At 42.3% G+C, this 27,605-nt stretch overlaps 2 protein-coding genes across 19 annotated transcripts in view; both read left to right on the top strand.

Annotated features, from left to right (window-relative positions):
* HUWE1 (HECT, UBA and WWE domain containing E3 ubiquitin protein ligase 1) overlaps positions 1–4,201 on the top strand; it is a 115,538-nt gene extending 111,337 nt beyond the window's left edge. For all 18 annotated transcript variants that reach the window (XM_070741304.1, XM_070741306.1, XM_070741303.1 and 15 more), the window contains 8 exons: positions 47–164; positions 512–652; positions 1,290–1,577; positions 1,666–1,771; positions 1,879–1,996; positions 2,227–2,408; positions 2,933–3,123; positions 3,687–4,201. In XM_070741304.1, coding sequence (XP_070597405.1) covers positions 47–164; positions 512–652; positions 1,290–1,577; positions 1,666–1,771; positions 1,879–1,996; positions 2,227–2,408; positions 2,933–3,123; positions 3,687–3,789 — 1,247 coding nt within the window. In that variant the 3' untranslated portion in view covers positions 3,790–4,201. The remainder of the gene's footprint in view (positions 1–46; positions 165–511; positions 653–1,289; positions 1,578–1,665; positions 1,772–1,878; positions 1,997–2,226; positions 2,409–2,932; positions 3,124–3,686) is intronic.
* A 34-nt stretch (positions 4,202–4,235) lies between these two features.
* On the top strand, positions 4,236–26,074 carry LOC139159496 (uncharacterized). The gene is made up of 9 exons (XM_070736812.1): positions 4,236–4,325; positions 6,809–6,963; positions 7,463–7,661; positions 9,291–9,354; positions 13,765–13,939; positions 14,717–14,961; positions 17,246–17,388; positions 19,159–20,073; positions 25,922–26,074. The coding sequence occupies exons 1-9, from the start codon at positions 4,236–4,238 to the stop codon at positions 26,072–26,074; spliced, it is 2,139 nt and encodes a 712-aa protein (XP_070592913.1).
* The last annotated feature ends 1,531 nt before the right edge of the window (positions 26,075–27,605 follow it).

Genomic DNA, 27,605 nt, shown 5'->3' on the forward strand with positions numbered 1-27,605 from the left:
TAGATGGGAAGACTGTGTTTTTATCATTACCTCTCTCAACTTGCAGAAACTCATCGGACTGTGCTGAACCAGATCCTGCGCCAGTCCACTACCCACCTGGCTGATGGCCCTTTTGCGGTCCTTGTTGATTACATACGTGTTCTGGACTTTGATGTCAAACGGAAGTAGGTTTCAAATAACACGGGGTTCCTTCTTTAAAAGTAAGGCAGCGGTAGGGAGTGGAAGCATGGCTTCACCTTTGAGCACTAGAACAGATTGTTCCACATTGGAACACCTTAATTTCCTTTTGCTTTTGAATATTCTTGATGTTTTTAATTACCCTAGTCGTTGGGATGAGTGCAAAATAAGTAGTAGTAACTTGGTAGGCTGTGATTTTGTTGTGGGAACTATAAGTAAAAATGTTTTAACCCTCTGGCAGACTGCTGTGAAGTTATTTTCAGTTTTCTGTGGTCATTGTCATGAAGACCACCCAGTGACACAGCAATGCTGCATCCTCAATCTCGCTTTGCAGGTATTTCCGGCAAGAATTGGAAAGATTGGATGAAGGGCTGAGGAAAGAAGATATGGCTGTGCATGTGCGTCGAGATCATGTCTTTGAAGATTCTTACCGGGAATTGCATCGCAAATCACCTGAAGAAATGAAAAATAGGCTGTAAGCAATATTCAATTCAATTCAATTTATTAGATTTGTATGCCGCCCCTCTCCGTAGACTCCGTAGATAATGTCCAGTTGCTGAAATTTTGCTACAGCCTGTGGTGACATTGGTGTCATGGCACACAAATTATTATTAGTTGTCATTCCTTGTCATTTTTGAATCCTGATACTCAGAAAACAATGTCATATATAATAAATGTGTAGTTTAAATGTGTAAAAAGGGTTAAATAAGGTTCAGGAGGGAAGTGTTTTTAATAGGAAAGTGAACACAAGAACAAGGGGGCACAATCTGAAGTTAGTTGGGGGAAAGATCAGAAGCAACGTGAGAAAACATTATTTTATTGAAAGAGTAGTAGATGCTTGGAACAAATTTCCAGCAGACGTGGTTGGGAAATCCACAGTAACTGAATGTAAACATGCCTGGGATAAACATATATCCATCCTAAGATAAAATACAGAAAATAGTATAAGGGCAGACTAGATGGACCATGAGGTCTTTTTCTGCCGTCAATCTTCTATGTTTATATTTAAATTTTCCCTTAAACAAAAGACATAAGATCGAATTTGGCAGCTTTAATATCTCGCTGCCTTTGACAGTTGCTATCATGTATGTTTACTATCTTCCTTCCACTAGGTACATAGTATTTGAAGGAGAAGAGGGCCAGGATGCCGGTGGCTTGTTACGTGAGTGGTACATGATAATTTCACGGGAGATGTTTAACCCCATGTATGCGCTTTTCCGCACATCGCCCGGTGATCGGGTTACCTACACCATCAATCCTTCGTCTCACTGTAACCCCAACCACCTGAGTTACTTCAAGTTTGTCGGGCGCATTGTGGCAAAGGCAGTATATGACAATCGGTTACTAGAGTGCTACTTCACCCGTTCCTTCTACAAGCATATCCTGGGCAAATCAGTCAGGTAAGTAATGTATTTGCTTTAAGACTCTTAAAGATCTCCTGATCTTTCCTTTCTGGAAGCTGTTTCTAATCCAGCCAGTTGCCTGCAGGTACACAGATATGGAGAGCGAGGATTACCATTTCTACCAAGGACTGGTGTATCTCTTGGAGAATGATGTCTCCACATTGGGCTATGATCTCACCTTCAGTACTGAGGTAACCCCATGTTAAAGTGGTAGATTTGTCCTATTCTCTGGTTCAAACTTTTTAGCACTCCTTTGATGCCCTTTCCTTCTCCCCACCCCCTTCGCCCTGCCAAATAGGTTCAAGAATTTGGTGTATGTGAGGTACGCGATCTCAAGCCCAACGGGGCCAACATTCTTGTGACTGAAGAAAACAAGAAGGAATACGTGCACTTGGTGTGTCAGATGAGAATGACAGGTGCGTCAGGACACAATGGGTCTGGGGCAGGGTCCAACCCATGTATTGGTTCTTGGGCTTTTTGAAACTTCTATGCCCAACCAACTCAATGACAGATGGTAAACTTTATAGAGAAAATTGAACACAGAGCCAACATGGAAAATAGTTCATTTATAGATGGTATTCTAAGGAGAATTAGGGATTAATTAAAGATTTTTTTTCCAACGAAGCATCCTGTTTTCTTCTGGCAGGGGCAATCCGCAAGCAGCTGGCTGCCTTTTTGGAGGGCTTCTATGAGATTATCCCCAAGCGCCTAATCTCCATCTTCACTGAACAGGAGCTGGAGCTTCTAATATCGGGGCTACCTACCATTGATATTGATGACCTAAAATCCAATACAGAGTATCACAAGTATCAGGCCAACTCCATCCAGGTTAGACTTTCAGTTCCGGGCAGGTGCCTGCTTATCTTTCATCTAAAGAAGTAATGTTAACATCTGAGGGATGGTTGTGGTGTTGACATTTTTCAGAATCCATTATACTGCTACAAAAGCCTCATTGAAAAGGGTCCCTTTCTGGGACTAAATTGTCCCTATCATCCATCCATCCATCTTCTATATCTATCTATCTATCTATCTATCTATCTATCTATCTATCTATCTATCTATCTATCTATCTATCTTCTATATCTATCATTATCTATCTTCTATATCTATCTATCTATCTATCTATCATTTATCTATCTTCTATATCTATCTATCATCTATCTATCATCTATCTATCTTCTATATCTATCTATCATCTCTGTCTGTCTGTCTGTCTGTCTGTCTGTCTGTCTGTCTGTCTGTCTGTCTGTCTATCTCCATTTCTTTCCGGAGGGCCTAACTTTTTTTCAAAATTTTTGAACAAAAACAGGACTCCTGACATTGCACTCCACTTCTTCCTTTGTTCCCTGTAGATCCAGTGGTTCTGGCGAGCCCTGCGTTCCTTTGACCAGGCTGACAGAGCAAAGTTCCTGCAGTTCGTCACTGGCACATCCAAGGTGCCCTTGCAGGGCTTTGCTGCCCTGGAGGGTATGAATGGTATCCAGAAATTTCAGATCCACAGAGATGACCGTTCAACGGACAGACTGCCTTCTGCTCACACGTGGTAAGGGGCAAATGGGAGCGTTGGATAAAATCCATTATTGAGATGTGTTCATTTCTCAGAAGAATGCTCCCAGGTCTTTTTTTCTTTTAAACTGCTTCCCTCTGCAATAACTCCCATCTAGCATTGTGACAGAATCCAAGCCATTAATCAACTTCTGCAAGATCTGGAATTTTTTCTGTGACTCTTTTGTATATTTATACTTATCCCATTATTTTATTTTATTTTATTTATTTATGTTTATTTCTATGCTGCCCAATCCTACTGGTGACATAGCTACTTAAGCAACACTATTACTGAAATACCTGGGGGAGGTTTTAATTATTTTCTGGGGGATTTTTAGACCATTTTAGTTAATCTCACACCTAGGTCTGCTGTGAGGGTGAAGGAGAAAAAAAAAACAAATGAAGGAAGGATTGGTGATATATGGATATGAATGGAATTTTCAAAGAGGGGAGTGCAGATCCCTGGTGGGAATTATTGCCAAACATATTGCAAGCAGACCGTGTATAGGTGATTGCATGTTCCCTGCCTTCCCTCATTTAATTACTGTTTTCTTCCACCAGTTTCAACCAGCTGGACCTCCCTGCCTATGAAAGCTATGAGAAACTGCGTCACATGCTGCTACTGGCCATCCAGGAATGCTCAGAAGGCTTTGGCCTGGCATAAGGGTGGCTCCAGCTGCCATATTTTTCTACTGTCAGACTTGGGGAGCAACGGGAGGGAGTGGAACCAAGCGACGCTCCTCCTCCTCCTTTTCCAACCACCTGTGTGTGTGCGTGTGCCCTGCTGCCCCCTTACTGAAGAGAGCCACAGAACCCCAGCCGTCATTGGAGGCGGAGCAGGGTGGGGTGCAACCCGGAGAGAAAAAGACAAATTATATATACAAATATATATATATTTTTTGGTTTAGTTTGCATTTCTTAATTTGTGCTTGGAATGTGTTGATTAGGCGGCGGGAGGGAGCATTTGGATTCTTTTGTTGGTCTCTTTCCTTGGCACCCATTTGCTGCTGGAAGGGAACCTTAAGGTTTAAAAAAATTCCAAAAAAGGAAAAAAAATAAAAGCCCACTCTTGATAAGATTGTTTGTGCCTGTATTCATTCAGGAGGAGGGATGGAAGCTGAAAAAACTGTGGGCCTTGCTGGGGGGAAAAAGTCTTTGGATATAGTTACAAAAGTGCAGTTTCTTGATTTTTATCTGAAGGTAAGGTTATATATAAAAAGCTGAAAGTCCTTAATAGGGGAAAAAGCAGATTATGTACAGAGAGGTTATTGAACTAGTGTGCAATATGGCCTTCTGAGTAATCAGTGATTTGCAATACACATAAAGGAGAAAGAAATTGACTTAGAAAAATCCGGGTTGGCAAGACTGCCATATTGTACCTAAAATTCTCTGCTCGCTCGCACTCTCACATTTATTACACAACTCATGCCAATTTTTTTCCAGTGATTTATCTCCTCCACAGTGGAAATCACAGTAACTTCTCAAAATTTCATCCAGGCCACTGCATTTGAAGGTCTTTCTATTGTGATTTGAGGGGGCGGGAGTGGATTTTAAACCTTCCTGCATTATTTGCACTGTAGGATTATTAATTGAGAACTAAAAAGAACTGCTAAGCACAAGGAGGAAAATATTCAAACATATGGGAGTTTATGTAGTTTTATTTCCTTGAAGAATAAATTAGAAAAAATAGTGTTTTTCTGCACAGCATGAAAATTTCAATATGAGTTTGCACAGGTTTGTAAGACAAGATATAATTGAGCTTAAAAGAAATATATTTAGCAATACTCAACTCATTAAATACAGCCTTTGATTTGTGCCTGCTCTGTTTATATGGAATTGCCAATATCCCATTTGGAATTTTCTGCATGACTAATGTGTGATCTCTGGTCACTGTTTATAACCACCTCCAAGCCTTGGCTTCTTAGTCCCTTGTGTCTTTCTTTCACTATTTCAGTATGCACTGAGCCCTCAAACAGAGATGGAGTAATCCAAATCTGTTTATTAAATCCAGTTGTTCTCTGAATATAAGAGGTGCCTTGCCTGTATCAGATCAGGGATCTTCTTTAGTTCTTTGCAAGAATTCCAGCAATCAGCTGGCATCAAATAGTCACCTGAAATTGACGAGTGGGTCAGAGTGCTTCTTGCCCACTCCAGTTTCATAGCTATTTTAAGCATTGCTGGCCTATTGCAGCCAGACACTCTCCCTTCGCTGGGAGAATAGGGTAGTGCCAATATATAGTTAGTGGGAAGAAGAGCTTGAGTGCCACACTTGTCTTAGTAACAGGAGGAGAAAATAGTTTTGTGTGCATTTATGAGGGGGCTTGTGTCTGAGAATATATGTGCATGCATTCGGAAGTCAATTTACAGACATGGTTTTTATTTAAAAGATGGTTTTATTCAGTGCTTTGTTTTCTGAAATTTGCCCTTATTGGTCCTTCTTGCAGTTGGCCAGCAACAAAATAGGGCAATCCAGCTCTTATTATGTATGGAAAGGAGTGCACAATTTAAGCCCCCAGGCTACATGCACTTTCAAAAGCCTTGAATGCAACCCCATGGGTCTTCCAGAAATTGTCAACAATTTATGTTCAAGATGACTTGGAAGAAGCATAGTATGTCTTCTCTGTGAATTTCTTCTGAGCAATGATTGGCTCAAGGTCACCATTTTGTGTCTTGTTATTTTTTTAAAATCTTGGTTTCTCTGGTCCTAGTATCACAGTAACCACCATACCTCCCACATAAGATGGTTTCACAGATCATGGTGTGCTGTGGCTTTTTTCCCCCCCGGGTATAATTTTTTTTATTTTCTCCACCCTAAAATAAAACAATATATAGTTATAAACACAACGACAATGCTTAAAATCAATCGTATATAAACTTTCCTTGTCCATTGAGTGAGGCTATTATGTGTGCTGTGGCTTAACAGCAGAAGGAATACTGGCACAATGGCTATACTCCTACCTCCCATGCTAAGCCCAAAACAAAGCCTTGTATGGCCTAATGAGATTTCAAATAAGTCCTAGCTTAGCAACAGAGTGCAGAAAGCACTAGATCCAAGGAAGAGGACATACTTTAAATAAAACATATCAGATATTTCAAATGTTTATCAGTTGGCGAGCTGACAGCCCAGGTTTGAGACCCAAGCTCAACACAACAGGGTGAGTTCCTGTTAATTGCCCTGGTTGCTGATCATCTGGCAGTCCAAAAGCATGCAAATGCAAGTAGATTAATAGGTACCACTTTGGTGGGAAGGTAAGAGCACTCTACTGTTTCAGAGCACCTAATCCTCCAACAAGCCCGGGCCCGTGATGACTGAAGAGTGAGGGAGTGTAGTTGCTCCCTACTGTCCTCCCCGGAGGGGCTTACTTTGCCTGCAGTTTCTTTACCCGCCAAGAGCCGAGCTGACCATAGCTGGGCTGCCTGACCCAAGGAACAGGTGAATAAAGTGGCGGGCAAGGGAGGGGCTGCCATTGGAACAAGGGCGGGAGGAAGTGGTCACATCAACAGTTCAGTCTCCTGGCATGTTCAACCAGACCTCTGGTAGAGCTTGAATCTGCATTGGAGGAAGACTCCGCTCTTGAGGTGCACACACTCCAGGCTTCCTCTGGAGACACCTCCCCCCAACCTTCCTACAATTGCCAAGGACATCTTTCTTGATCTAATGGTGCCCCTTCACCTCTTGACAGGGTGGGGGGGAAACACCTCAGGGCGCCCTGATCTATCTTCCCCAACCAGGAGGCCCTGCTGTTCCTCAAGCAGTGGTGCTCTCGGGGGACGATGGTTTGGCCAGCCTGGAAATTATTTCTGAAGCCTGGAGATGCTTCGCTTTTTCTCCTCCCCAGTGAGCGAAAAGCTGGCGGGCTTGCAGGGTCCAGCCCACAAGCCCCCTCTGGCCGCAGTGCAGGAGCTGCCCAAGCCAAATAGAACCGAGCTGACCCTAGCTGCCCTACCCAAGGAACGGGCAAATTGAACATCGAGCAAGACCACAAGAGGCATAGCCAGAGCCATGGGCAACTGTAGCCATGGGCAGCTGATCAGCTCAAGGGCCTGGGATTCGTGTGTGTGTGTGTGTGGAAATTTTGCTCCTTGGAGACTTGGAGCAACTGTACTTTGCACAGTAAAGTAAAACTTCTTGCAAGTGCAAGAAGTTGTTAATTGCCTCACAATCATGAGAAGTTTTTCTTTACTGAATCCCAAGCGAAGCCTCACCGCGCTTCGGAAGCAACTTCCAGGGTGGGCAAAACATCCTCCCCTGAGAGCGCCGTTGCTTGGGGAGAAACGGAGGCTCCTGATTGGGGAAGATGGATCAGGGCGTCCTTAGGTGTTCCTCCTCCACCCAGGCATGGGAAGAGGCGGAGGGGCACTGTGAGACCAAGAAAGACCCCAGCAATTGTAGGAAGGTTGGATCTCCAGAGGAAGCCCGAAGTGTGCACACCCCAAGAGCGGAGTCATCCTTACATGCAGATTCAGGCACCACTAGAGCTCTGCTTGAACATGGCTGGAGACCGAGCTGTGGACGTGACCACCTCATCCACCGCTGTGGGCCTGGGATTCAGGGGGCTAAAGTTTTGCTCCTTGGAGTAACTCCTGGCCCTTGCACAGTAAAGAAAAACTTCTCGTAAGTGCAAGTTAATTGCCTCGCATTCACAAGATGTTTTTTTTTACTGTGCAAGGTTTTTCCCTGCACACAACAGCTGAGAGACATAGTGGGGTACAATTTGGGAATGGCAGGTGGGGTACGGACGGGCCACGAAATAAGCATCTTACCTGAGACTATCAGCTCCAGACCTTGCAGCTTTTTTGGAGTTTTCTTTAATTAAAAAAATGCCTCTCCAGATGAGCTGGTAAACTTCCAGGATGCTTAGGGAGGGAGCAGTTGAATAAAGTTTACCCCCCTTCCCTGCCAAAAACTCAGCTTCTCAGCATGCGCAGAAGGAAAAATAAGCAAAAAAAGCCAAAAAACAAGATGGCAGTGCATGTGCAGTGCTGGAGACTCGGCTTCTGCACATCCGCAGAAGCAAAAACCAGTTAAAAAATTGGAAAAAAATCCCCCCCACATACAAAAAAAATATGGCAGCGTCTATGGACTGGCACCGACAGAAACAGCCCTGTGACATCACCACTGGTTTACTACTGGTCCTATAGAACAGGTGATGAACTCAACTCTGCTGAGGTTTTCCCCAGCTCACATCATGTTTGGCCCAATTGAGCATCCATACTCCTCCTTACGGTAGCACTGAAAAAACAAAGATGTTGTTTGGTTTTTATTCTGCCCTTTTAACTCTCAAAGTGGCAAACGTCCCCAATACTTCAGCCTCCTATTTTTCTCATAACAATAACCTATGAGATGTGCTGGGCTGCAGGGAAAAGAGTAGCTGGCTTTTGGCAGGACTAAAACTCTCAGTCTCCTGGTTTCTAGGCCACTGCATTAAACTGGCACTCTGATGTTGCTCTCATACCTGAAGCTAGTCCTAGTTAATGTAACAGTGCCTAAAGTACTTCTTTAAACTCTTTGAGCTGATTATTCTCCATAAACCTAGATAGGTAATACAGTAGCTACTTGCAGTTCATAATGCACTACCAGAGTTTTTCTTGTTAATTTTAATGTAACTAATGGGTTATTCATGGCCTACTTAAGAATGAAGATAGGGAACAAAACTAGGCAGGTGGAGAGAGGGACCTTAAGGAGCCAGGATGGCATGATGTAATAATACAGTGATACCTCATCTTACGAACGCTCCTTCGTACAAACTTTTTATGATACGAACCCAGGGTTTACAATTTATTTGCATTGTCTTAAGAACCATTTTCGTTTTATGAATCCTAGCCGAAGTGCATGGGCTCTTACTGCGCGTGCGCTCTCGTACTGTGAGTGGGCTCTCTGACTGCCGCAGGGATTTCCCTGCCTTGTGACTGTCACCGACGGGATTTCCCATTTGATTACAGCCCCCGACGGGATTCTGCGCTCGGAGAAAACGCTCAGAGAAAGTGCTCTCGCAGCACTTTCGCCGAGCGCTTTGGGAACGCCCGCCCCGCCTCTCCTTCAGCCCCTTTGCTGACAGCCCTGGACGAAAGCACTCCCAGCGAAGGGGCTGCAGGAGAGGCGGGGCAGGTGTTCCCATTTGGCATTTCAATGCCCTCACTTTCAGTGATTTTCCCCTTTTTCAGTGCCACTGTGGCACATTTATCCAGGCCAAACTCCATGCTGATGTCATTGCTGAAGATTCGCAGTGTTGGTTAGTAACTGTATCTCAGTTTCTGATTTCCGTACTTCAGGTCATCCATATACAGCAGGTGTGAAATTTTTGGTAGTTTGGTAGCCTAGGTTTGTTTTCTATAGGATGAGTGACAGCAGGATTATAGCGATGAATAGCAATGGGGACAAAGAGTCCCCCTGGAAGATGCCCCTTCTGATGTTGATCAGTCCACAGCTTTCATTCCGAACAAAAAGCTCAGTCTTCCATCATTTCATCGCCTTTTCTATGAATTTCCTGATGTTTTCATTGACTCCAATGACTTCCAGGCATTTTATGATCCAGCAATGAGTCAAAGGCTTTCTTGTAGTCAATCCAGGTCATGTATATTATTATTATTATTATTATTATTATTATTATTATTATTATTATTATTATTATATTTTTATGCCGCACCTCTCCAAGGACTTGGAGTGGCTCACAACAACAATATATAATACAAATCCAATATAAACTATATTAAAAACCCCATTATTATTTTAAAAAAAACCCTAACAATTCTAAAACAATCATACCAATCTCATATGTTGAATCAGGAAAGGTAAGGGGAGAAATCAATCCCCCCATGCTTGGCGGTATAGATTGGTCTTCAACATCTTATGGAAGGCAAGGAGGGTGGGGGCAATTCGAATCTAATGGGGGAGTTAATTCCAGGGGGGCGGGGCTCAATTGCAGTCATAGTTCAAGGACTATCTATACTTCCTTGTGTTTTCTCAGCCTTGAGATTTTCTGCCACTCTGACATCAAGTTAACATGCAAGTCTGGCTTTCCTCACTCTCCTCATCCCACTCCTACGTTCCACACAATATACCGACAGTACAGAGATGTTCTAGGAAACATCTCTAAACCATAGACAGCTATGGCCTCCTTGAGACTGGGAGATGGAATATGAAGCTTTGTATAGGCCTTGTTTGTAATAATGCAGAGGCCTGAAAATATACACACCATGCATATTCTGATTTTTAGAGCCATGGTGGTGGCGCAGGGGTTAGAAGGCAGTACTGCAGGGCTATCTCATTGTTCGCTCCAGGAGTTCAATTCTGAGCAGCTCAAAGTTGATTCAGCCTCCCAAGGCCAGTAAAATGAGGAGCCAGATTGTTGGGGAAAATAAGCTGACTCTGTAAACTGCTTATATGTCTAAATCAGTGGTTCTCAACCTGGGGGTCGGGACCCCTTTGGGGGTCGAACAACTGTTTCACAGAGGTCACCTAAGACCAGGGGAAAAGACAAAATTTCCATGGTGTTAGGAACTAAAGCTTCTATTCTGGCGCCTTGGAACATATTTTTACAATCCGACCAATCAGCTGTTTACAGTGGGGGTGTCCCTCTCAACTTCCTACCAATCAGCTTAAAGCTCTATTGGGAGAATTGGAGCTAGACTTATGGTAGGGAGTCACCACAACATGAGGAACTGCATTAAGGGATTGCAGCATTAGAAAGGTTGAGAACCACTAATGCTATTGCTATTTAGATGGTGTCTGTGTCTCTGTGTGTTTGGGAGCTGCTGTTTTTACTAAGTAATCTAATGTAATCAAACTAATAACTACAAGGTGTGAGGCTATGTTTATACAGTCTTTTCTGTCCCTATTGAAGGTCCATCCAGTTGACTTAAATTTCCAACATGGTTAATACTCCTCAGCACAACTAACTTTACTGTTCCACATTTAGATTGTAAAGAACTGGTGTAAGCAATCAAGCAAAGCATTTCATAATTCAAGAGTATCCCAGGTCTACTTTTGCAACAGAACAACACATTTTGTAAAAAAGTGGGTATAACCAAAGCAGAAAGGAAATGAGGACACAGCTTTTCATTGATGACATTTCTTATTTGCTTTCTTCTGAAGGTATATTGGTATACAATATGCTGCATGTACATAGATGCAAGAGAATTGCCAAATGGCCAGAAAAGAGATGACTATCATATTGAGGCTACAAAAAGATTGAAATACTTATACAGTACTTCAAAAGCCTGAAAAGCTGTTTCAGACATTGATTGAGAGTCTGGCTGAGAGATGGCAGCCCTGGATTATTGTTAACAACACTGTAGTCCTCCAAATAAGCAAGCATCCAAACAATGTACCAAGAGACTGCAAAATATGGAGCTTAGAAGTTGACATTCCAACATCCGTTATTTCACTAATGCATTTGGAAAATGTATTGTGCGTTATAGAACGCAGCTGACTTTGAAACAGCTAGTATCTTGGAACAAATGTGGCCTGAGAAAACAAGTAGAACTTTGGCCTCACTGATAACACTACAAGAATACAATCCGTCACAATTAACAATGTGCCTTGGGAAAAACCCACATACCCTCGTCTATTCCTAGCCAATGAAAACAGAAGATTGTTGGTGAACAGATACAAATCCAGCAAAAGGATGCTTTTTCAATTCTACTCTATTTCATGTATTAACAATGAGCCAGGTGACTTTTCTTCTAAATTAGCCCTTGCTTGGCATCACAGCAGAACCATATATCCCATAATTAACCCCTAATTTTACAATACTGTAAAATATAAAGTCATAAATATAGACACAGTATATGGTGTAGGGATGGTGTAGACCAGACATGTCAAACACGTGGCCCGCGGGCCAGATCCAGCCCACAATAGCCCCAAGTTTTCAGCGGGGCACTCCTGGAGATGGCACTCCTACAACAACCAGGCCATGCCCCCCTAAGGGCAACAAAACCTGATACGGCCTGCAATGGGACTGAGTTTGACACACTTGGTCTAGACAGAAGAATGAATTATATGCAAGTAATAGGGGCACCCTTGAAATAAAAATATAGGTAAGGAACTGCAGTTCAGGACTAGAGATTACCAAAAGGCTGGCACTGGCAAAAGGACAAAATGATATTAGAGCTCCACATAGCTGAGGTCACAAATTCATCATTTGTGAGCTCAAAGGTTCCATCCCGGAGTTCTCAGCTTTTCCCACACCTTCTTCTGTCACAGAAAGACAGGATGGACCATCTCCTTGGGCTGTGTACCCTCTTCCCGCTGTTTCTGTCCTCCTTCTCCAACTGTAAGCAACAATTTGCACTGAAAGATGTTGAAACAAAATGCATAAGCCACGCCCACAGTGTGGTAGTAAAAATCTTGGTAGCCCATCACTGCATATATATAACTCTGGATGGCTCGCACATTTAAAGGCAGCATTGCTTTATATGAGATGTTAGCTCATAGTTTGGAGATGTGAAGAATGACTGAAGTGGCAGTTACCCAGTTCACTTCTTTTCAACTGAGTAACCAGCACATTGACAAGACCTATTTACCCTGATGCATGGAAATCTAGATGGAAGCTAATTGCTTTGTATTTAGGCATGGGGGAACTGAGATATTCTTTCCCCCTAGGCCTTTACAATTTATGCATGTTATGTTTGTTTATAGGGATGTTTGGTTTTACAATAAGGGTTTTTTAGTTGTTTTAGTATTGGATTTATATGATTTTTTTTATTACTGTTGTTAGCCTCCCCGAGTCTACGGAGAGGGGCGGCATACAAATCCAATAAATAAATAATAAATATTCTCAGTGCATCTTGAGTCATAGGAGTATGCATCTCCCAGCTGATTGGATTTGGGTAAAAGAGCCTCTGGGTTAAAAGTTTTATCTGGTGTAAATCAAGATGAATAGACTGATATCAAACTAGGCTTGGGTGGCCCTTGTGGCATATTGGCCACAATGTCTCCAAACAAAGCAACAATGTTTTTCCTATAAGAAGAAAACATGTGTATCATAGTTAGGAAAATGCTGGTAACGTAGCTTATCTCTTCTATAAAAAACCTGAAGCATTAAAGCCTCAGTGGAGCAGCGGTTGGAATACACTACTGGAAGCTTCTTCTGCTGATCACCGGCTGCCAGCAGTTTGGCAGATCGAATCTCAGTAGGCTCGAGGTTGACTCAGCCTTCCATCCTTCCAAAATCAGTAAAATGAGAATCCAGATTGTTGGGGGCAATGTGCTGACTCTCTGTAAACCGCTTAGAGGGCTGTAAAGCACTGTGAAGCGGTATATGCAGTGATGGGCTCTTACAGGAACAGTCAGGAACACAGTTCCGGTAGCAAAATTTGGAGCTCCACCCCAGAGCACCCAATTTGCACTGAAAGATGTTGAAACAAAACGCATAAGCCACGGCCACAGTGTGGTAGTAAAAATTTTGGTAGCCCATCACTGGGTATATGACTCTAAATGCAAAATACTATTGCTATTAATTGACCAAAGCCAGGAAGGCAAGTGGGAATCCTACCTCTGATGACTTTTTCCCCCACCTTATTTGTTGTCTCTCATTTCCTTTGTACTATTTACATTTCCGCTCTTCGAGTAAAGTTGCGTACTCAGAAAGGGAATAATGTTTCGGGTCTGTACACTTGTATGCATTTTTGTCGACAGTTTGTGGCCTTCAGTACCCAGATCCCAAGTTGGATGAAGCTAACGTGATCTCCGAATACAGTGGAGCCACAGAAGCCCCATGGCTCGTGAACATCTATGGAAATGGCCAGAGATGCCAAGGAGTTATCCTGAGCAGCTTGTGGGTCCTGACAGCAGCCAACTGCTTCTTGTTGATGTGAGTGTTGACAGAACCAGAAATCATTTTCTCTCTTTCTCCAGCTCTGTCCTTGGAATGGGTGGCTCTACTGGAGAAGATAATATTCAACATCTTCCAATCTAATCAGGTGGTCCTGGGCAGTGAAGGGCTGCAAAAAAGTTTACTACCACACTGTGGGCATGGCTTGTTGTGTGGGTGTGGCTTGATGGTTATGTGACCTGGTAGGAGTGGCTTGCTGGTCATCTGACCAGGAGGGAGGGGATTGACAATCATGTCACGGGGGGGGTGGCTTAAAGGTCATGTGGCTGGGTGGGAGTGGCTTACCGACCAAGATAAGTTTTCAAATAGGTGTCTGGACTATTTTTTGGTTGATTACCAGTAAGTCACATTATTTGAATAGCCAAAAAAAAAGACAAATGATAGACAGCATTATTTGTTGAGGAGCACAGTAAGGTTTTGTACTGAACCCACAAGGCTCAGTATGATGACAGATTAGGCAAGTAGCTCAATTTTCTTTAATTGCTATAAAAGTTCTAGATAATGATTAAAATGATTAAAACGTTTATGGATAAAAACATACTATTTAATTATTTCCTATTTTAAAAGTAATTAAGGATCATACTAAGGTACTAGAGAAGGACAATAAAAAACACTATTAAGTATTCAATAAATAGTAAACTTACTACCCCCACAATGCCCTCCCTTCCCAGTGGGGGCAGAAACCCATCGTTGGGAAGATTAGACAACTAAATCCTTGGGTTGGATTAAAACAAGCCATTTATTTTTGCCTTGCAGGAATCCGAGCCAAGTAGAGTTGATCGGGACTCCTGGACATTCTTCCACCAAAGCAGTGAGTCGGTTTGTGCTACATAGGGGCTTCAGTTCCTGGAATACAGCACCCAATAATGACCTGGGTCTCATTTTGCTTGACCAGCCAGTTGATTTAACAGCAAAAGATATGTGGCCAGCTTGTATTCCTCAGGAAGAAAAACCATACAACACCCAGGAGGAATGCAGGGTTTTCGAACGAGGTCAAGAGGGTGAGTTTAGATGTGCTGTATACTGTATATCATGGTTTAGAACAGGAATTTCCAATCGTGGCAACTTTAAGATTTGTGGACTTCAACTTCCAGAGTAATTCTGGGAATTAGAAGTCTACAAGTCTTAAAGTTGCCAAGGTTGGAGACCCTGGTTTAGAAGACTATTTATTTAGCAAACTGATCTCGGGCTATGGTTCAAGGGTATCAGCATTAAGGTAATGTTTGTTTTTCTTAGCATAGTCTAGTAGACTTTAGATGGATTTAGTCTGGCACATCGGTGAGAAATACTTATAAAAGCAGAGAAGCTGGTAAGAAGCTGTAATTCTCTCAGTATAGCATACTGAGAGAATTAATTTTTACTGCTTTTACTGCTATGGGGATATTTTAAAACCTATACTGAGAAGCTGTAGGAGAGAACAAGCAGTTCTTTCAGCATTCAAGAATGTGAGATTTCAAAACTATCAGAGTTTGCTGCACATCTGTGCAGCACACAAATAAATGAACTTCAGCAGGATTCAATTATATAGAAGAAACGTCTTTATATACACAATGCCATACAGCAGAATCCACAAGTACAGAATCGATATTCACAGAAACAATATTCACAGAATCAAGATATAATACAGAGGCAATATAATGCTACTGAGCAGTGGCAGGCAGCCACTTACCTTACTACCCGATGGTCCTCAGTGACCGGCACAAGCACAAGTGCTCCCAACATGTGTACGCATGGACCCTGCGTGAGATTTGGCTTTTGCACATGCACAGCAAGCCGAATCTTATGAGATTTCAGCTATTTTCACTGGTATTTTTGCTTCCATGGAAGCGCAGAAGCAAAAAATCAACAATTTTCACCAGAAATTTCTCGATCATGCCATTCCCGGGCCATTTCTGCTACCCGGACAGCGTCTCCACACATGGAGGGAGGAGCCCATGACTGTTACAGAGGCTATAGAATCACACAAGCGCATATATATACATACATACATACATACATACATACATACATACATACATACATACATTTGTTTTCGTAGATTTTCACGGGTATATGTATGTAGATTGTTGTGAGTTCGGGTTTTTCCCAGTGTAATACAGTGGCGCCTCTACTTACAAACTTAATTCGTTCCGTGACCAGGTTCTTAAGTAGAAACATTCGTAAGTAAAAGCAATTTTCCCCATAGGAATCAATGTAAAAGCGAACAATGCATGCAAACCCATTAGGAAAATCCAAAACTTTAAGGCTTACAAAAAAAAGCAGGTGGACAAAGCGAAGGCAAATGGAGTGGAAACAGGCAGCGAGGAGAAGTGAGGAATAGAAGTCCTAACAAGGGCAAACAAGTGGAGATGGGCAGCAAAGGAAGTGTCTGCCCCAAATTGCTTCCAAAATCACCTCTCCAAATGCTTCCTTCGCTGCCCCAAATCGCTTCAAAATCGAAGTGTCTTGAGGGGTGAATTTGAAGCGATTTGGGGCAGCAAAGGAAGCGTCTGGAGGGGTGAATTTTGAAGTGATTTGGGGCTGCGAAGGAAGCGTCTGGAGGGGTGATTTTGGCAGTGAGATGGGACAAAGGAAGTGGTAGGCGAGGGGGGATTTTGGCAGCGGGATGGGACAGCTGCAGGGAGCGGAGGAAACAGAGGGCATGAGGGGAAAGTGGCAGCAAAATCGGGCGGCTGTGGAGAGCTCCTCGGACGCACCGTTTTGGCCGCTGCTCGCAGCAGCAGCAGCCGAGAGAGAAGCGAGGGATCGTAAGTAGAAAATGGTTTTTGAGTAGAGGCAAAAAAACTCTTGAACACATGGTTCGTATCTCAAAAAGTTTGTAGGTAGAGGAATTTGCAAGTAGAGGTACCACTGTATTTTGAGTGTTATTGGCTTCATGCTGCTTTGAATACCATGCTCAAAGCAGCACGAAGCCAATATCTTCAGCCTGATGATGGCAAATATGATTTCGCCAAAACGTCGCAAAGATACTCAAAATATTACACTGGGAAAAACCTGAACTCACAACAATATACATATATATATTTATTTACAATTCAGAGAACCTAAGCCACGCCCAGGCTCTGACCTGTCTGGGTCACCCGTCTCCATTGGCTGACATGTTACCATGTTTACCCTGACAATCCCCATTGGCTAATCTATTCCAGTCTATGAATATTCACACTCGGATAATACCTTGTTTGCATATTCTAAATCCGTATTCCTGTGTATAGGCTGAGAGGAAAGAGGCCTCTTGCTGAATGCTAGGAATTAGATTAGTTGAGAACCTACTCTCCTTCTCCACAGGCTCGATGAGATGGTTCCTAAAGGAGACAATGGTGGAGGCCTTGAGCATATTTGACTGTTCCACGCACTGGCCGAACGCTACGGAAGGCAGGAACTTGTGCGTGAAAAATAAAGGTCCTCCCAACGAGGTCACAACTTGCAAGGTAACCCAAACAAACGGATTCCTTCGGACTGGCCATGGGTGGAAATGTTTCTTCTTTGCTTTCCAGCACATTTTACTCCTTTTTGTATCTTCCATTTTTTAAATCTTCCAGGGCAGTGATGGCGAACCTTACGTTTTGTTTGACATCTATGTGTGTACAAGCGTATGGTGCAGTTTTGGGGTTTTTAGATTAATGGTGTTTTTACTGTTTTTATTGTTCTTATTTGACTTCTAATGTATTATTGTTTTATTCTATTGTTGTACGACACCCTGAGTGCCTTTGAGATTGGGTGGCATATAAATCAAATAAATTAAATTAAATTAAATTTTGGTTTGCATGCCAAAAGGGGGGAGTGTGGGGGGAGTGCATGTGCACACCCAAACTCAAAATTCCATGCACCCACCCTGCGCATGTGTGAGCAACCCCACCACCACCACTCCCGACACATAATTTTTCACTCTACCCAGGTTTCAGAATCTTTCTAGAGACTAGAGAGGGTGAAAACGGTCTCCCCACCCCTGTAGGCCAGAAATGACCCATTTCCCAACTTGAAATGGGCCATTTCTGTCCTCTCGAGGAGCAAAAAAAAACAACCCTTCCTGTTCAACCAGAAGTTTGCAAATGGAACATTTCCAGCCTCTGGAGGACTTCCAGGGAATAGAGGCCATTTGTGCCCTCCCCAGACTCCTAGAAAGGCTCAGGGGCTTGGGGAGAACAAAAAACAGGCCTCTCTAACCTTTCTGGAGGATGGAAACAGCCTGTTTCCTGACTCCTAGTGGGCCCAGAAGGCCCGAAAATCAGCTGGACAGCATACACATGCATCCCACTGATATAGCTCTGTGTGCCACTTGTGGCATGCGTGCCATAGGTTCACCATCATGGTTCTATGGTATAAGGAAACTCATCACTATTATTTTAAAGAGTAAGGGAGGTTTTCTTCATCTACGTCCAGCACTAATTCTACTTTTCTAATTAAAGAGCCATTCTGAATCACTGCATCTATTATCTACACTTACAGAGGCAGATAGGATTTGATAAGCAAATAATCCTCGATCTCAGGGGTCTCCAATCTTGGGAACTTTAAACTTGGCGGACTTCAACTCCCACAATTACACAGCCATCTTTGCTTTGCTGACTGGGGAATTCTGGGAGTTGAAGTCCGCCAGGCTTAAAGTTGCCAAGATTGGAGGCCCCTGCTCTATCTGACATCAGGAAAAACATACGGAATAGGAAACAAAAAATATGTAATGTTGCCGAATCAAGAGCCACTATGACATTCACTGGCAGAATTACTTATTTAGCTTAGCTAAATGACTTATTTGGCCACTCAATTCATTACCAACAACTCTGGATAATGTACAGGAATTAAAACTAACCATAGTTACATCAGTAATCCAAGTCCAAGGTCTCTCTCATGCATAATACCCCCCTCATTTCAACTTTTAATAGAAAAAAACCCCCAATGTAAACCAATCAATCAGTAGGAGCTTGCTTAACCTCCCAGCCCAAATGCCTGGAGGAATATTACTCTTATGGAAAGCTAGCAAAATTGGAGCATCCATAATCTCGGATATGCAGAATATCTCAGAGTCTGCGGAGAGGGGCGGCATATAAATCCAATAAATCTAATACAGTATAATCTAATCTAATTTCAGATGTTCTGCCATCAGAAATATTCTAATATGCTATATTTGTAAAGTATCCAAATTTTAGGATCTGACTCCGTGGTCATCTTGATCGTTTGATTCTCGTGCCCTCTCCTCTTTTCAGGTGCCAGTGGGCAGTCCCGTGATCTGTCATGATCCAGTTACTTGGGAATGGGAGGTGATGGGCCTTGTAAGCCAGAGCTTGCACAACTGCACCATCCCTATCCTGGCTTCTCAGCTTTTATCCCATATAGAGTGGCTGAAGAAAGTGGGAGCCTTAGAGAATCCTCTCCAGACAGAAATACCTTCAGCAGCTGGACAGCAGCAACCGGCAACATCATTGGGACCAAATACGGTTCAAACACCATCGGCAACTCTCCAAGTGCCTGTAATACTTCCAGCTGCAAAACAGATAGTTAAATTGCCATCATCAGAATTAGCCATAACAGCCTCACTGCCTCCAGTGCAAGCAACCACAACAGCCACCACTAAATCACCGTCAACCAATTTGCCATCACTGGAAGCAACTGTGGCAGCCGTCCCTTCGTCTTCAACAACCAATCCTCCAACATTGAAAACAATTGTCATAATTGAAGCAAACAAGCCACTGCCAGAGGAAACAACTACAGCCACTGTTACTGAATTGCCACCAACCAATCTGCCATTACTGGGAACAACTACTACAGCCACCTCTGCATCTCCAGTGATCAAACCTCCGGCCATGGAAACAAGCACGGTAACTGAAACAATTCAACTACCATCAATGGAAAAAACTACAGGCAATGTTACTGAATTGTCATCAGCCAGTCTGCCGTTAGAAGCAACTACAACAGCCACCACTGCATCTCCACTGACCAAACCTCCATCCATGGAAACAAACACCGTAACTGAAACAACTCAACTACCATCAATGGAAACAACTACAACCGCCACCACTAAATTGCCATCGGCCAGTCTGCCATCACTAGGAGCAACTACAACAGCCACCACTGCCTCTCCAACATCTAATCCTCCATCACCGGAAACAACCGCAACAACAGTAACACCACCAGTAGAAAATGCCATGACAACTAGTCTCTCACTAATAAGCCAAACTGCAAAGCAACCTGGTACAGTGTATTCAACTACTAAGAATTCTATTTCGCATTCTTCAAATTCTACCCAAGAGACCAATAAGGAAAATCTTGCAACAGCCCATGAATCATCACCTACAACATCTGCATCCATCTCCTCCGAAACAAAACCCCAGCATGAGGCATCAACAAGTTCTGGACGTATGCCCGTGGAAACATCTTCCATCCCAGGGCAGCCTACTACCACTGAAATGGCATCAACCAAATTTTCCTTGACAACTACAGAGCAGTCACCTGTAACTTCCACGACATCACCTCCGTTGTCATCTGTTGCCACTTCTGTGACCAAAAGGAGCCCTTTTTTAACAATGAGAACAACAAAATACTCTTTTGAAATCCCAAAGCAGCACAATGTAGAGCTTGACATGTCGCCACAGATAACATCTTCAATCACCAGGAAGCCATCTGCAGAGGCCGCACAAACTTTGGTAGCATCTACAACCAAGCAACCATTCCACGCTTCAATAATTTACAACCATCACCATATAGTAATAATACCATCTTCCCATCCAAGGCAGTCTAAACCTTTGTCATCTCCAGGCACAAGATAGGGCTTCTTCCATAGCTCTACTAACCACACTTGACATTTTCTGTCTGCTGGTTTTATGGGACTACGCCACAGGAGAAACCTGGAAGAAGGTCTTTCTATTGCTCCTGCTCTGGCATGCCTTCCCAATTCAATAAATTAATTCCCATCTTGCAAAACGCTTTGAGCACATAACATGAATGGCCAGATATAAATGGCACAAATCAGCAGCTCCCGTGCCTATAAGCAAGATGGCAATTCACATGGATCACAAAATAGGTGAACAATGTAGGCAAAAACTTCCTTTTCCTTTCAGAATCTGGGGCTTGCCTGTGATCAATCTTTCCTGACTTCAATCTGCCAAGCTCTTCGGAGTAGAATAAGGTTACAGTAAATTGACTCATTCCAGATCATTGACAGAGAATCTGAAGATTGGCTATTTTTCCCCCCTAATATGTTGTCTTTTCCCTTCGATATGTGGACTGAAGCCTCATTTTGATTCATTTCTTATAATCTATTTGTTTACAAAGTTATTAAAAAATGATTAAGCCTCACCTGTTGCATTAAAAAAAGTAATTCTCCTTCAACTGTACAGGCCTCATTACTATTTCAGCAAATAATTACTGGTTTATTTTTGTCTGATTCCAAAGGAACTCCATCACTTACCTAGCGATCATACAGAAAACCTTTTCCAATTTGTTGCACAGTTCTGCTATCAATAAGTAAATTATTAATCATTTTCAGTTTTGCCTTCTTTTTCAGCTGCATTAAAAAAGCAGTAGAATGAACACTTCCAAATTTAAAAAACAATTTCAATGATTAATCGTTATAGAAAAGCTGCCCTACCCTACAAATATGAAAAAATGTGGAATCAGGTATTTATTTTCTCAATGTTTAAACACTGTAATAAATTATCTGAAAATAATAAAATTATGTTATGTCCTTGACAGGCATATAGAATAAAATTCTTTATTGGCCAAGGGTGTTTGGGCACACAAGGAATTTGTCTTTGGTACATATGCTCTCAGATTTGACGTTGATTTACATATTGTACAGTTGTGTTAACCACTTGCCCAAAAGACTCTGAGTAGTTTACAATAAGATGAAATTAAAATAGAATTTTTTTTAAAAAAAATTCCAGTCTCCAAACTCAGTGTCAAATTTTCTAACCTTGTTGAGATAAATATTCCTAAGCAACCATCAGCTACTGCCAGATAGGAATCCATGATGCCATCAAAGAGTTTCTGGAAGACCCAAGTTCATGGTAGCTTTCCGGAGTGACAAGAAGTTTGGAAGTGATCTGGAGCAAAGGAAAGGAGCTGCTATAGAAGTGATACACTTGTGGTTTCTAATGACAGTCTCTTAAGGAGAGGACTTGCACTATTTCAGAAAGCTCTTGGGAACTAATAGTATGGTGATGTTCTGCCATAGCTACGGACTGGAGAAAATGTAGCATATACACAGTTTATTCAAACCTATATTTAATTGATTAACCATTACTAATAAACTGGCTTAATAGTGTCCACACACAAGTAAATGTTAAATTAGTCGTTTCTTGAAAAAAACATCTGTTAATTATACGGCTGGCATATGTCCATAAAGTCATAAAGCAAAAATAAGTAATTAGTCCTGGATATTGCAGAATATCCGTTACCAGTTGCACGGGCTGCTGGCAGGTCACAATAAGTGAGTCTCTGCCCTAGTAGCAATGATCGTTGAGGTTAGGATTGTTTTCCTTTCTAGTTAGAAGAAATCAGTGAGTTAGATCTAGATGGTCTTGTCTATAAGAAATGCAATCAATGACAAGCCTCATGTAATGGATAATGTGAAGAGGACTAATTCCTCAATGCTTCAAGAGAAACTTACTTGGAACAAGTTAAAGTAATGAAAAAAAAACTTCTGCAAAGACTTAGAGCTTGGAAAACATTCTTTGCAGAGAGTAACAATGAAAGAACCTGCAAGATAAGAGCTGGGAAGATCGTTAGCTCCTAGTTAGGGCTGGGAGAAAAAGCTTCAAAAAAAGCTGCATTCAGAGTATAAGACTCACCTGAATTTTCAGCCTCTTTTAGGGAGGAAAAGGTGCATCTTATACTCCAAAAATACAGTAAATAGTCTTATAGCATCATTCCTTGTGCTGCAAAAGTAGCTTCCTCCATTAAATCCCCAACAATCTCACCACATTCCAACTCCTACAAAGTTTCATCCTCTGTACAGGCAAATCTCCTTCCCTCCGATCACTAGTTAATGTCCATAATAGCCAGGTCTGCCCCAGGACTTCCATCTCAATGTTATTTATTTATTTATTTATTTATTTATTTATTTATTTATTTATTTATTTATTTATTTGTTTATTTTCTATACTCATCTCAATCAATGACTCTGGGTGTCTTACAATTCAAATTGTGTTTTCTGAGTCTTTCTCATATCTTTTATCTCTCCTAAAAGAGGCTGAAAATTTGGGTGTGTCTTATACTCTGAATGTAGCTTTTTCAACGTTTTTTTCAGCTCTAATGAGGTGCTAATATTCTTCCCAGCTCTGGCCAGCTTGCAGGCTTTTTCACTGTTACTCTCTCTGAAGAATATTTTTCCCCGCCCTAAATCTTTGCAGGATTTTTTCAATTTTTACTAGCTCCAAATAAGGTTTTTTTCCAGCCCTAACCAGGGGATAAAATAATGTGGTGAAGCTGACATGACTAAGGATGCTAGCCAGCTGAATAACTGGTATTTTTTCCCTATTTTCCTCCCCCCAAACTAAAGTGCATCTTATACTCTGATTCATCTTATACTCTGAAAAATATGATATCTAGACTTCTAACAAATATAAGGAGCCCAGCAAAACTGCACTATTTTATTTAGGGGGGGGGGGGATTGTTCCTGGTCAGTACAGCAACCTTACATTGCTTCATTGCAAAGCTCTGAAAAGGAGAATTTTTAAAGTGGACCAGTTGTTGGTCACTGGCTTAAAGATTAGTTGGTGTCAGCCAGCCGCAAAAGGCCTAATCAGAAAGGCATGGATGTCACAGGATCATCCCTCCTCATCACACTGGCTGGTTGAATCTCTTAAGCATTGCCTAGTGAAGCACACACACACGCACACGGAGAGAGGGGGGAGAGAGAGAGAGAGAGAGAGAGAGAGAGAGAGAGAGAGAGAGAGGGAGAGTCTATCAAAAATTAGGCTCCTTAGGCTAATTGCAATATGCTTTATTAATTTTATTCTAGAGAAAATGTTACAGAACTTAGAAAAGTTCAAAGGTCACGTGTTGCTTCCTCCATTAAACCTTAAATAATCCCACCAGTGTCTAAATTCTACAAAGCTACCTGACACGTATATGCCAAACAAGTAAAGAAAAGTTTGGAAGAAAATGACAACCGATTTGAACATATACTGAAACTTATATAATGAATTGCCTAAGAGGTCTGATTTTTGGTCTAAGTGTGGTTGTGCAAACACACACACAGATACCAACATACTTCTATATTCATGAGGCCCTGTCTTCAATCTCAATTATAATATTAAATTAATACAGTGTAAAAGTAACACAAAAATTAACCAACAACTCAAAATAAAATTACCAAAAATTAGGGGGATAGAGAACATTCATTACAAGAGATCATGTGTGGAGCCTCAATGTATGGATTCTTTTTTAATAAGATCTCTCTGGAATATCTTCTAGGAATATCTCCAAATACTAACTATTTCGTAGGTGATCCTGGTGATTAAAGGTGTTAAAAACTTGGAGGTAGAGAGATGAATTCAACAAGCAGTTGTGGGCTTTCCTTATACAGTATTACACAAATCACCATATAAATATCAGTAAGTGTTGTACCACATGATTCTTGACAATATGCACCAAGACAAATTCCTTGCATGTCCAATCACACTTGGCCAATAAAATTCTATTCTATATAAAGTCTACAATCTAAAGTTACAGAGATTAGGAATAACTTTCTAAACCAATATTTCCATCAACATTCTAGGCAACTCTCATTTTGAAGAACAATTCTGTTGTTAATTTTTCGTTACTCTCATCAAGCGCAGGTATAAGCTAGGACATGTACCCTTCATTGCTGCATTCACTGATGGTCATTGTGTCATTATCTGAACAGGAAAACATTTCTAATCTTTTCCTAGCAAGGCAGAGCCTTGATTAAGGCCATGGGTCTTCAAACTTGGCAACTTTAAGATTGGTGGACTTCAACTCCCAGAACTCTCCACCAGTTTTAAAGTCGCCAAGTTTGAAGATTTCTGGACTAAGGCAATAGGTCCATTTCTGGATGCCATTTAGAGTTATTTTTTTCCAGAGGACTGGCAAAAACTGAAGGATGGAAAAGGGAGAGATCAGAGAGGAAAGACATGAAGAGAGACAAATCTTCAGACCTGATAGGGAGGGGGAAAGGAATACTTGACATTCCACTAAAAGGCCCCTAGGGCTGCAACCCTTTCTCTGTCATTTACCTTCTCTCCCTTCTGAACGGCTCTATCGTCTCCATAACTCAGCCACTTAAAGTTCAGTTCTGCACTCTTGCTGTCAGGAAGATGCTCCCAGCTTATCTTTCCTTTCTCCTTTTGTTAAAGAAGCTAAAGTGCACCAGTTCCTGGGGATTGTTTGAAAATTAGGTCTAAAGTGTGCAGCACCGCAACTCTGGGTAGTTCTGACCCTAAAGCTTGGATTCAGCTAATCCCACCAAATGTACTGCATCTGGGCTCAATTGTGGGCGTAAAATGGGTTTTCTTTTATATTTATTTGTTTCTCTGTTTATTGTTTGTTTATTATATTTATACTCCCGAAGGACTCTGCTTTCAGGGCTTACATTATATAGCTTTATAGTATCCTGCATCAAAATAGCCCTGCATCAAAATAGTAAGAAACTTGAGTATCAATTTTGAGCCAATATAGTTGAGATTAATCTAGAAGCTGATGTCCTACCTTGAGATTTTAAATTACCTAGCTAGGCAGTACAGTTAAGAGGCAGATGAGTGGAAAGTAGGTTCCCTAGAACAGGGGTATCAAATTCAAAGCCCGGAGGCCGGATCTGGCCTGTGGGATGGTTAGATCTGGTTTGCAGGACCGCCCTGGAAACAGCGAAGGACAAGCCCGCGATGTGCCTCTGCCAACAAAAATGGAGCCTGAGAGGGCTGCATGCATTCCTTCAGAGCTGTTTTCGCTGGTCACAGGAGGCCGTTGCAGCTGAAAATGGAGCTTGGAGAAACCCGTTTTCTCTGGCAGAGCATTCAGGCTGCCACATCCACCACCACCCCCTCCGACAGGAATGACATTGAGCTGGCCATGCCCACCCTGGCTATCCCCCCCCAGCTGGCCCCCACAAGGTCAAACACAACCCTGATGGAGCCCTCAATGAAATCAACACCCCTGCTCTAGACCAGTGTTTCCCAACCTTGGCAACTTGAAGATATTTGGACTTCAACTCCCAGAATTCCCCAGCCAGCATTTGCTGGCTGGGGAATTCTGGGAGTTGAAGTCCAAATATCTTCAAGTTGCCAAGGTTGGGAAACACTGCTCTAGACTATTTGATCAATATCAACTGTTTTGGATTTTCCTGTCTTCACCACTACCACCACCACCAACAACCTTGGTGTGTGGAGAAGACCTTGAAATGGGCCTGGAGCAGTTTCCCTTGATGCAATGAAGAAGGCAAAGCAATTTCCCCCTCTGCCTATAACAGGTACCATCATCCTGCAAAGCTCCCTGATTGTCAGGAAATAATTGGCAGGTAAACAAGCTTTTCCTTCCTAGGGAATTTTCCCTCTGATGAGATTGGGAGTCATTTCCTGGATCTAGGAATATGATCTGGATCCTATGTTCTCTTGGGAGGTCACCTATGCCTGGTTTATTTTCACGTCCCATTTGCTTCTGCCCTGTTTGCGCTCCACAGCATGTTGCTAAGCACTCATATCCCCAAAGAATGCCTTCCACGGGCACCTGCTGGCAGTGGGGATAATCACAGACCCCCCTCCCTTAATGCTCTCTCCTCACCACCACTGTAGCCTCTTTCCCCTCCCCTTAATAATGCTCCCCAACCCCCTTGCAGGGGTTTGAGGGACCCTGGAGCCGTGGGAACTCTTCCTGCTGTGGGTGGCATGCAAACAGGGTAGCGAGCGGGGAGACAGGGCTAGCTTTTCGCTTAGAAAATGATTCCTAACAATAAGACCATAGGAGAAAAGAAGCATTTGCACTAATCTGGGAAATGTGGGCAAGAGGCAGAGGGGGAGGAAGACAAGCTACTCAGAAAGTGGAGGGCAAAGAGATTTTCCCACTGTGCACTGCTACTTTTTTGTTTCCAGCAGGAGCATTGTACTTGAGAGTTCCCATCAATCTGTGCATTCCCCACGTGTTCCGATTCGGGGGAGTATGGTGGGATATTTAATCATGCAAGGCTTTCTTAAGTAAGAGAGAGAGAGAGAGAGAGAGATAAGGAAGAGTGGGGTGAGAATGGTCATTGGGAAAGCCACACGCACACAAGGCAGGAAATTACCCCAGATATAAAATGCACAGACTTATTTTCAGTTTGTATTGAATTGTATAACTTTTTTGACATGTTGTTTTGAAAAAGTGAACACAAAAATGTTGTTGGCTTTCTATACTTACAAATAAAGGTTTTAGAGGACAGTTTGCACTGACTCTTATTAGGAAAAGTGCATATAAAAAAACTTTAAAAACTACTTAAACTATTACTGATTGGTCTGTTTAGTGACTCCTTCTTGGCTATACTAGGAGGATTTCTGATGAAGACTTTTTCCCTGATTGAAATGCTGACGTTGAATTTAAGTCTCTGCTTACCTGAACCGTAGGATTTTAATTCCCCAAACTAAGTCTCTCCAGCACAATGCAATATGTATCATTCCGCCCAGCTGTCTTACAGAATATTAGGTACAGAGTGGTCTTTTCCATC

Source organism: Erythrolamprus reginae, chromosome 2 (genome assembly GCF_031021105.1).
Source record: "Erythrolamprus reginae isolate rEryReg1 chromosome 2, rEryReg1.hap1, whole genome shotgun sequence".
In the NCBI taxonomy this organism is placed as follows: Eukaryota; Metazoa; Chordata; class Lepidosauria; order Squamata; family Dipsadidae; genus Erythrolamprus; species Erythrolamprus reginae.

What these genes read in the sequence shown, in the direction of transcription:
- LOC139159496 (XM_070736812.1), top strand. Translation starts at nt 4,236, where the DNA reads ATGGAAGCTGAAAAAACTGTGGGCCTTGCTGGGGGGAAAAAGTCTTTG. An exon ending in GCCAACTGCTTCTTGTTGAT is followed by an intron (nt 13,940 to 14,716) that starts GTGAGTGTTGAC and finishes TTTGCCTTGCAG; the next exon opens with GAATCCGAGCCAAGTAGAGT. An exon ending in ACGAGGTCACAACTTGCAAG is followed by an intron (nt 17,389 to 19,158) that starts GTAACCCAAACA and finishes TCCTCTTTTCAG; the next exon opens with GTGCCAGTGGGCAGTCCCGT.